The sequence below is a fragment of the Martes martes genome (genome assembly GCF_963455335.1).
Source record: "Martes martes genome assembly, chromosome: 18".
In the NCBI taxonomy this organism is placed as follows: domain Eukaryota; kingdom Metazoa; phylum Chordata; class Mammalia; order Carnivora; family Mustelidae; genus Martes; species Martes martes.
The window spans coordinates 20,870,429-20,881,105 of NC_137906.1; the positions used below are offsets into that span (position 1 = coordinate 20,870,429).

The following is a 10,677-nucleotide window of genomic DNA, read 5'->3' on the forward strand; positions in this document are numbered from 1 at the left end:
TATCCATCCGTCTGTTGAAGGGCATCTTGGCTCTTTCCACAGTTTGGTGACTGTGGTCATTGCTACTATGAACATTGGAGTACAGATGGCCCTTCTTTTCACTACGTCTGTATCTTTGGGGCAAATACCCAGTAGTGCAATTGCAGGATCATAGAGTAGCTCTATTTTTTTAAAGATTTTATTTATTGGGGCACCTGGGTGGCTCAGTGGGTTGGGGCCTCTACCTTCGGCTCGGGTCATGATCCCGGGATCCTGGGATCGAGCCCCGAGTCGGGCTCTCTGCTGGGCAGGGAGGCTGCTTCCCTTCCTCTCTCTCTGCCTGCTTCTCTGCCAGCTTTGATCTCTGTCTGTCAAATAAATAAATAAAATCTTTTTTTTAAGATTTTGTTTATTTATTTGACAGAGAGAGAGAGAGTGAGAGAGGGAACACAAGCAAGGGGAGCGGGAGAGGGAGAAGCAGTCTTCCTGCAGAGCAGGGAGCCTGATATGGGACTTGATCCCAGAACCCTGGGATCATGACCTGAGCCGAAGGCAGACACTTAATGACTGAGCCATTCAGTAGCCCTATTACCCCTATTTTTAATTTCTGTTTTTTTAAAGATCTTATTTATTTTTTTTTAAAGATTTTATTTTTATTTATTTGTCAGAGAGAGAGAGAGAGAGTGAGGACAGGCAGACAGAGTGGCAGAGGGAGAAGCAGGCTCCCTGCAGAGCAAGGAGCCCGATGTGGGACTCGATCCCAGGACGCCGGGATCATGACCTGAGCCGAAGGCAGCTGTTTAACCAACTGAGCCACCCAGGCGTCCCAAAGATCTTATTTATTTATTTGACAGAGAAAGAGAGATCACACGTAGGCAGAGAGGCAGGCAGGGGGACGGGGGAAGCAGGCTCCCCGCCAAGCAGAGAACCCAATGCAGGGCTCAGTTCCAGGACCCTGAGATCATGACCTGAGCTGAAGGCAGAGGCTTAACCCATTGAGCCACGCAGGTTCCCCTCTATTTTTAATTTCTTAAGGAATGTCCACACTGTTTTCCAAAGTGGCTGCACCAACTTGCATTCCCACCACCAGTGTAAGAGGGTTCCCCGTTCTCCACATCCTCTCTAACACACGTTGGTTACTGTCTTGTTAATTTTGGCCATTCTAACTGGTGTAAGGTGGTATCTCAATGTGGTTTTAATTTGAATCTCCCTAATGGCTAGTGATGATGAACATTTTTTCATGTGTATGATAGCCATTTGTATATCTTCCTTGGAGAAGTGTCTGTTCATGTCTTCTGCCCATTTTTTTTATATGACTTTCTGTTTTTTGAGTGTTGAGTTTGAGGAGTTCTTTATTAGATCTTGGATTATCAGCCTTTTCTCTGTTGTGTCATTTGTGAATGTTTTCTCCCATTCCGTGGGGTGCCTCTTTGTTTTGTTGACTGTTTCCCTTACTGTGCAGAAGCTTTTTATCTTGATGAAGTCCCAAAAGCTCATTTTTGCTTTTGTTTCCTTTGCCTTTGGAGACATATCTCGAAAGAAGTTGCTGTGGCCAATGTCGAAGAGGTTACTGCCTATGTTCTCCTCAAGGATTTTGATAGATTCCTGCCTTACGCTGAGATCTTTTATCCATATCGAGTTTATCTTTGTGTATGGTGTAAGAGAATGGTCAAGTTTCATTCTTCTATACATAGCTGTCCAATTTTCCCAGCACCGTTTATTGAAGAGACTGTCTTTTTTCCACTGGATATTTTTTCTTGCGTTGTCGAAAATTATTTGACCATAGAGTTGAGGGTCCATATCTGGGCTCTCTACTCTGCTCTACTGGTCTATGTGTCTATTTTTGTGTCAGTACTGTGACACACATCAAATCAAAAAATGGGCAGAAGACATGAACAGACACTTCTCCAAAGAAGACATACAAATGGCTAACAGACATGAAAAAATGTTCATCATCATTAGCCACCAAGGAGATTCAAATCAAAACCACACTAAGATACCACCTTACACTAGTTAGAATGGCCAAAATGAACAAGACAGTAAACAACGTGTGTTAGAGAGGATGTGGAGAACGGGGAACCCTCTTACACTGTTGGTGGGAATGCAAGTTGGTGCAGCCACTTTGGAAATCACTTTGGTGATCACAGCTTTGTAGTAAAGCTTGAAATCGGGCAATGTGATGCCCCCGGTTTTGTTTTTCTTTTTGAACATTTTGAACATTTCCTTAGCAATTCAGGGTATCTTCTGGTTCCATACAAATTTTAGAATTGTTTGTTCCAGCTCTTTGAAAAATGCCGGTGGAATTTTGATCAGGATGGCATTGAAAGTATAGATTGCTCTAGGCAGTATAGACATTTTAACAATGTTTATTCTTCCAATCCATGAGCATGGAATGCTTTTCCATCTTTTTGTGTCTTCTTCAATTTCTTTCATGAGTGTTCTGTAGTTCCTTGAGTACAGTTCCTTTATCTCTTTGGTTAGGTTTATTCCAAGGTATCTTGTGGTTCTTGGTGCTATAGCAAATGGAATCTATTCTCTAATTTCCCTTTCTATATTTTTCTTGTTAGTGCATAAGAAAGCAACTGATTTCTGTACATTGACTTTGTATCCTGCCACATTACTGAATTGCTGTATGAGTTCTAGTAATTTGGGGGTGGAGTCTTTTGGGTTTTCCTTGTAAAGTGTCATATCACCTGCGAAGAGAAAGAGTTTGACTTCTTCTTTGCCAATTTGAATATCTTTTATTTCTCTTTGTTGTCTGATTGCTGTTGCTAGGACTTCTAGTACTACTTTGAACAACAGAGGTGAGAGTGGGCATCCTTGTGTTCCTGATCTCAAAGGAAACGCTGTCAGCTTTTCCCCATTGAGAATGATATTCGCTGTGGGCTTTTCATAGGTAGATTTTATGCAGTTGAGGAATGTTCCCTCTATCCCTGTACTTTGAAGCGTTTTAATCAGGAACGGATGCTGTATCTTGTCAAATGCTTGCTCTGCGGTGATTGAGAGGATGATGTGGTTCTTCTCTCTTCTCTTATTGATTTGTTCTATCACATTGATTGATTTGTGAATGTTGAACCACCCTTGCATCCCAGGGATAAATCCCACCTGGTCATGGTGGATAATCTTTTTAATGTACTGTTGGATCCTATTATCTAGGATCTTGTTGAGAATCTTGGCATCCATATTCATCAGGGATATTGGTCTGAAATTCTCCTTTTTGCTGGGGTCTTTGCCTGGCTTGGGGATCAGGGTAATGCTGGCTTCATAGAAAGAGTCTGGAAGTTTTCCTTCTCTTCCTTCCTTCCTTCCTTCCTTTCTTTCTTTTTGAAACAGCTTCAGAAGAATAGGTATTATTTCTTCATTGAATGTTTGGTAGAATTCCCCAGGGAATCTGTCAGGTCCTGGGCTCTTGTTTTTTGGGAGGTTTTTGATCACTGCTTCAATCTCGTTACTAGATATTGGTTTATTCAGGTTGTCAATTTTTTCCTGATTCAGTTGGAAGTTTATAGGTTTCCAGGAATGCATATATTTCTTCTAGGTTGCTTAACTTATTGGCATATAACTGTTGATAATAATTTCTGATGATTGTTTCTATTTCCTTGGTGTTAGTTGTGATCTCTCCCTTTACATTCATAATTTTATTAATTTGTGTCCTCTCTCTTTTCTTTTGAATTGATTTGGCCAGTGGTTTATCGATCTTATTGATTCTGTCAAAGAACCAGCTTCTAGTTTCATTGATGTTTTCTACTGTATCTCGTTTCTAACTCATTGATCTCTGCTCTAATCTTAATTATTTCCCTTCTTGTGCATGGGGTTGGCTTAATTTGTTGTTTGTTTTCCCGTTTGAAAGAATCACTTTGATTGTGATGTGGAGAATCAGTCTGTGGATGAGAGGCAAGGATACCTGGGAGACCAGTGAGGAGACTACTGCATTTATCTGGGTAGGAGGTGAAGGTAGCTTGGACCAGGGTAGTGGTCTGCAGAGATTACAGGAATTGAGAGAGTAATGCAGGAGGAGTGGCTTGGGTGGATGGGAAAGCCCGAGGAGGAACAGGTTTGGGGAAGTTTAAGGAGCTCGTATTGGGATGCATTGCATTGCATCTGAATGGCCTGGGAGGCATCCAGGTGGAGACGTCCAAGAAGTGATCCTACAATGGGGTTTGGAACCAGGAGAAAGATCTAGGCTCAGGGCAGAGGTTGGAAGCTGTGACCTGGAGGGAGTAAGAAAAGACAGAGGAGAAACCAATGCCTTCCCATGTGGTAGTTTGTATTTCCAGAAATGGTCCACCCCACATGAACGTCTTAGAATATGACTTTGACACTTCTCAAATCAAGAGATGGAGTCCTACGTTCCTCCCCTCGGAACAGAGGAGGCTTGTGTTACAGTGGAAGAGATACTATGTGACTTAAAAAAAAAAAGTTTTATTTTTAAGTGCTCTCTGCTCAACGTAGGGCTCAAACTTACAACCCCACGATCAAGAGTCACATGCTCCACCAACTGAGCTGGGACGCTACCATGTGACTTTTAAAGCTAAATCATAAGAGATGATACAACTTCCCCCTCGCTCCCAGAAGCACTTGTCCTAGAATCCAGAGCTGCCTTGCTAAGCAAGCAGTCTGACTATCCTGTATTCATCATCTATGGCTGTGTAGCAGATTACTCCCAGAGCATCGCAGTAATCAAAACAATAAACCTTTGGTATCTCACAGTTTCTTTGGGTCAGGGATCTGGAAGCAGCTAAGCTAGGTGGTTATGGCTCAGGATTTCTCACGAAGTTCCAGTAAAGACGTTGACTAAAACTACAGGCATCTAAAGGCTTGACTGGTGCTGGAGAATCCAATTCCATAGTGGCTCTCTCACATCCCTAACAAGGTCATGCTGGTTGTTGGCAAAAAGCCTCAGTTCCTTACTAAGTGGTCCATTCGTAGGGCTGCCTGAGTGTCCTCATAACATCGCTACTGGCTTCACACAGAGCCAGTGATCTAAGAAGGAGCAAGATGAAAGCCACAATATGTTTATGACTTACCCATGAACGTGACAGACCATAATTTCTGGATTAGCTTATGGGCCCAGGTTGGCCCCTATCTAGTGTGGAAAGAGACTACACCATGAATGATACGAATACTAGAAAATCGAAATCATTTAGGACAATTTTGAAAGCTGACTATTGTAGCCTGGAGACTGCCATGCTGTGAGGAAGCCCAGACTAGTCCCTACAGAGAGACTACATGGATCCTGAGACTACAAGAGAAGGAGAAAGAATCACTAAGTTAGCCCTCAGCTACTTCAATCTCCCATTGTTCCAGCGTTAGCCATCATTGGACTGCAACTCTGGGACCCAGGATTCTGAGCCAAAATTCTCTTCCCAAATTCCCAACCTATAAAATCTGTAAGAGAAAATAAAATGACCGGTTTTGTTTCATGCCATTCTTTGTTGAGATGATTTGTTGAACAGCAGTATGTCCTCAACAATTCCCACCTTCTGATATTCACACCACTCTGTAGTATCTCCCAGCACTGCCTAGGGCTGATGTGACCCCATAGGATACTGGAGACAAGACATAGGACTAAGGCTGCTATAACAAATTACCACAAATTTAGTGGCTTAAAGCAACATAAATCTATTCTCTTATAGTTCTGCAGTTCAGAGGCCCGACAAGGCTCTCACTGGGCTAAAATCAAGATATCAATAGTTCCTTTCCAGACACTTTTGGGCAGAATCCATTTCCTTGCCTTTTTCTTCTTCTAGAGGCCACCCAACATTCCTCAGTTCATGACCTCCTTCTTCCATCTTCAAAGCCAGCAACACTGCATCCTCTCTGTACCTTCCTTCCATAGTCACACCTCCCTCTGACTCTCTTCTGCTGCTGCTTCTCATTTTCCCCCTGCCCCCTTTCACTTTTAAGTGATTATATTGTTACACAGGATAATCTGTTTTATTTTTTTTTTTAGGATAATCTGTTTTAAAGCCAGCAGATTCGTAACCTTAATTCCATCTGCAGTCCTAATTCCTGTTTGCCATGGAAACTCACATATGCATAGGTCACTGGGATTAAACATGGGCATCTTTGGGAGCCATTATTCTGGGGACCATGCTGCCTGAAAGAATGGGTTTGAGAAGGAGCCAGAAGGAGAGTGAAATATCACAGAATCCAGAGAAAAAGAGTTACTGGGCAGGAGTGACTACCACTGTTGGAGGTCAAGCATGATAAGAACTCAAAGATATCCACTGGAGGGGTACCTAGCCCAGGCAGTAGGAGAAGCATGTGACTCTTAACATCAGGGTCCTGAGTTTGAGCCCTACATTGGGTGTAGAGATTTCTCTTTCTTTCTCTTTTTCTTTCTCTCTCTCTCTCTCTCTACATACACACACACACACACACACACACACACACACACACCCATTGGATTTAGCATTGTGGTGACATCAGCCATTAGTTGTCAGGGGAGTATTTGGGTGCAGGAGCTAGTTTATGGTGAGTTGGGCAGTAAGGAAGAAGTGAGGAAGTAAAACACTAGGATTGTAAAATCTCCCCAAAAACTTGATTGTGAAGGGAAATTTGTTACTGTTTCTATAATGGGGAAAGAGAAGCGAGTTTCAATGCAGATGAGAAGGCAGGAGAGGTGTAGGAGAGACGGGTCATCAATAGACGTGATGTCTGGGAGGGAAACAGCGCAGCTAGCCCACTGAAGGCTTGGAAAAGAGGGACTGTGGGGTTGATCCAGATTCAGGTTTTTGCCAGGCTGGCGCCACGACCGAACAGAGGTTAGGATAATGTCAAGCGTGTAGCGTGCTAATGGAGCTGGGATTTTTTTTTTAATTTTTATTTATTTTTTTAATTTCTTTTCAGTGTTCCAGAATTCACTGTTCATGCACCACACCCACTGTGGAGCTGGGAATTTAAGGGCAAGAGGGAGAGGGGGAGAGAGAGAGATAGAGAGAGAGAGAGAGAGACAGACAGACAGACACTGGCCTGCAGGCGGCGCTGATGAGATAGAAGGGAAAAGCTGAGCAAGATAGGACGATTGGAGATTATAGAGTCCTAATAGTATCTGAAATAATAATTTCAGTGAAAATGCTGGTTTTTTATCGGATCGCAGTATTCTCTGGGTTCCGTGGTCCGCCGGTCCCTAATCCCTGGATGTTCCAAAGTTTAGAACAGAGCTTGGCATAGCTAACCGCTACACAGTTAGCCACATTAATATAATTTTTAAAACTCGGAGACTCCATTTCCCTTAAGGCATTGAGGCCGCTCCGACTACAACTCCCATGATGCCTGGCAGGCCGTGCGCTCCCGTAATTACCCGTCCCTAATCTGGTTTTCTAAACCCAGCGTTCCTCCCTGTTTTCCTACCTTGCCGCGGCACGCCCATCAAAGTCGTAGGAGCAACCAATTGGATCAGGGAGTGCGAGGCCAGGAAGGCCAATCGCCCAGTCAGAGGGACGGGAGAAGGCGTGGCCACATCCTGTCCTCCCCCTGCTCCGTGGCTGGTTCCCTACCGGCTAGTACCTCGGGCGGGATCGGAAGATATGGGCGCTACCTGGGGGAACCCCGGATGGGTGCGGCTGGCGCTGTGCCTCGCGGGTTTAGTGCTCTCTCTCTACGCGCTGCACGTGAAGGCGGCGCGCGCCCGGGACCGGGATTATCGCGCGCTCTGCGACGTGGGCACTGCCATCAGCTGTTCGCGCGTTTTCTCCTCCAGGTGCGCACGGGAGTGGAAGGCTTGCGGGGCTGGGCTGCTCGTCCAGTGGGCCGGGTTGCCGGCGGCTTCTGGAGTTTGGGATCGGACGCTTGCGGGCGGGGCTGCTCGAGGGGGCGTTGCCTGGGGAGACTGTGTTCCAAGAAAGCAGTGTGGGGCCTCGGGCTGGGGCCGGGTGGTGCAGGTAGTGCTGGGCACTGTGGTTGTTCTGGGGAGTAGCACGTAGATCCGGATGCCCAGGAATAACGGTAACCGGGTAGAAGGGGGAATGGGTTAGCGTATGGGAACTGATGATGGGCTTGAGGTCTTGAGGATGGCCGTCACTAGGATAAGGTGGCCAGCTCTGACTATGCTTGAGGGCCTGGGGTTGACAGAATACAGAAGAGGGGAGTGGGCGGGAAGGGAGCTGGAGATTTAGAGGCCCAGGGCAGAGAGATTCTGCACCTGATTCCCAGGAAAGCAAGGTCAACCGTTCTACCTACCTTGCCATCTTAAGAATTACTGAAGGCCTAGGATGAAAAGAGGGGCATATGGTGGAGCCATGGCCAGCCCTGGCCTGGGGATGGGGGAACACAGGGGCAGCGACGTGGAATCCTGACGTGGCCAAAGGGAGGGTAGCCAGGAGTTCATCGACCCTTGGACTCAGGAGGGCGTGGGGGAGGGAAGGAGAAGTACAACCTAGGTGGCTTTTTGGAAATCACCCCTCCAGGACAGGGCCAAGGCACTGGATTGCCACTCCTAACCGGGGTCCTGCCCTCCACCAGGTGGGGCCGGGGCTTCGGGCTGGTGGAACATGTGCTCGGCCAGGACAGCATCCTCAATCAATCCAATAGCATATTCGGTTGCATCTTCTACACTTTACAACTGTTGTTAGGTGAGTGGCCCCGCCCCTTCCCTGCAGGCTCCACCTCTTCCTGATAGGCCCCCTCCCCCTTGGCCCGCCCAGCCCCTTCCCTCGCAATCTCCGTGACCCAGACAGCCTAGAGTCCGCTGCACATCAGTGAGCCCCCTGGAGGGGGCAGAACTACCAAGTCTTTAACTTGGTTAAGGTCCTGTCAGAGCCAGAAGGACCCTTAAAGACCTCCTTGGACTCACTCCACTTTGTGGGAAAGACTCTGGAGTTACTCTCTGGGGGGAATCCAAGGACGGCATCTCTTTCATCCCATGCAGAGCTCAGCAGGGAAATTCACTATTTGGGTTCTAGGGATCAATGAACAGATAGGAGAACCAAGGCCATGGTGAGGCCCATCAGAGTCTCTCATTTTAGAGACTCTTCCCAAGCAGATCCTGAGGTCTGGGTGGTACCCTGAAGTCAAGGCAGTGTTCTAGAGATGGCCAGTCCCTGAAGCCCTGCCTGAGCCTTGTCTGCCTTGCAGGTTGCCTCCGGGCCCGCTGGGCATCTATCCTGCTGGTGCTGAGTTCCCTGGTGTCTCTTGTTGGTTCTGTCTACCTGGCCTGGATCCTGTTCTTCGTACTCTATGATTTCTGCATCGTTTGCATCACCACCTATGCCATCAATGTGGGCCTGGTGGTGCTCAGCTTCCGGAAGGTCCGGGAACCGCAGGGCAAGGTCAAGGGGCACTGAGCCCTCACCCAAGCCAGGCTGACCTCACGCTCTGCCTTGGCATGGGAGCCTTGCCCAGGGGGCCCATGTCTGGGTCCTTAGAAGAGTCTGCAGCCTGACCCCACCGTACTCCCACACAGGACAATGGACCAAATGTGCCACATTCTTTCCTCCACGCTAGTGCCTCTGGCTCTGTCCCCAAGGGCTGGGCTCCAAAGCTCCTGCCATTGCCCAAGAAGGGAAGGTTCTGAGCAATAAAATTTCTTAAATAAACTGGCTATGCCTGAGCCATCTGTCTGTGAGGGACCTTAGTGTTGGGCCTCCCAGTCTTGTCTCCTCTGGATTGGAAGCATCTGAGTCAGAGGGAGAGTGTAGGGCCTGCCTGGAAAGGATGGTTGGTCCCTTCTCCAGTGTGTGGAGTTGGTAAGACTTGGGGTGCCATCGGCCCCACCCCCAAAAAACAGGCTGGCAGCTTGTCTTTGCTGCCCAATGGGAGCCAGGATTTCTCTTCTGGGGGGCCAAGCACACTCTTGCAAGGGCAAACTACCCTTCTACTTCTGTGCGTGCTAGCTGGGAAGTTCTTCCTATGGTCCAACCTTCACCCCTCCAGCTGCCTTATCTACCACCCCAAGCCAGTCTTGGCCACCCTGAGGACCAGGAACACATTTTGAGTATTTCTGTCTTAGTTTTCCTAATGTGTACTAAGCACCTACCCACATGCTAAGCACTGCATAAGAACATGACATATGTTAACTCCTCTAACCCTTACATATCCAATTGTATGAGGTAGATGTTCTTATCCCTATCTTGATGAGGAAACTGTGATACAGAGAGGGTAAGTAATTTACCTAAGACCACACAGCTGACGCCAGGGAGGGGGTTAAGGAGCCCTAGGGATTCAGATCCACTGGGGCTGTCTGGCTCATGTCTGCCCTTACCACAGCTGCCTGTGTTGGGGGGCAGGGTTCCTGAGTAGTTTGGGCTGGCCTGAGTTAGAAGTGGGAAAGAGAAAAAGGGTGCACCCTGAGTGTTCCTTCCTCCCAACTGAGTCTTCCACCACCTGCCAGAAGGGTGGGCGGCGCTGTAACCTTGGTCCCTGGGAAGGTGGCAGAGAGGTTCTGGGATTTGTCAGCCTCGATGCAGCAAGTGGCAGAGAGTCCCGGGCCCGCACACGGCCTCTGAAGCAAGGTGGGAGAAGGTACGTGAGACCCATCTGCTTGTGGGCCTGGGGGAGAGCTGGGAAAGCTGAAACAAATCGTGACCTGAGAGGCTCTGCCCACGGTGCCCCTCCCAGTTCCCAGTTCCCAGAGGACAGCTTCCATGCTGGGAGCAAGTCTTCTCTGTCTCAGACTCTGGCCCAAGCATTTTCACATTCAGCAATTCTGAGTCCACAGACAGGCTACTTGTCCAAGGTCACTCGGGCAATAACTGG

At 47.5% G+C, this 10,677-nt stretch overlaps 1 protein-coding gene across 2 annotated transcripts; it reads left to right on the forward strand.

The window, feature by feature from the left end:
- The first annotated feature begins 7,327 nt into the window (after nucleotides 1-7,327).
- On the forward strand, nucleotides 7,328-9,518 carry VKORC1 (vitamin K epoxide reductase complex subunit 1). 2 transcript variants are annotated; one of them, XM_080830643.1, is made up of 3 exons: nucleotides 7,328-7,684; nucleotides 8,446-8,555; nucleotides 9,058-9,518. In XM_080830643.1, exons 1-3 carry the CDS (start codon nucleotides 7,512-7,514, stop codon nucleotides 9,264-9,266), a joined length of 492 nt encoding a protein of 163 aa, XP_080686769.1. In that variant the 5' UTR covers nucleotides 7,328-7,511; the 3' UTR covers nucleotides 9,267-9,518. The 2 variants fall into 2 exon arrangements, with proteins under 2 accessions (XP_080686769.1, XP_080686770.1); XM_080830644.1 differs by lacking the exon at nucleotides 8,446-8,555 and having other exon boundaries at nucleotides 7,442-7,684; nucleotides 9,058-9,516.
- The last annotated feature ends 1,159 nt before the right edge of the window (nucleotides 9,519-10,677 follow it).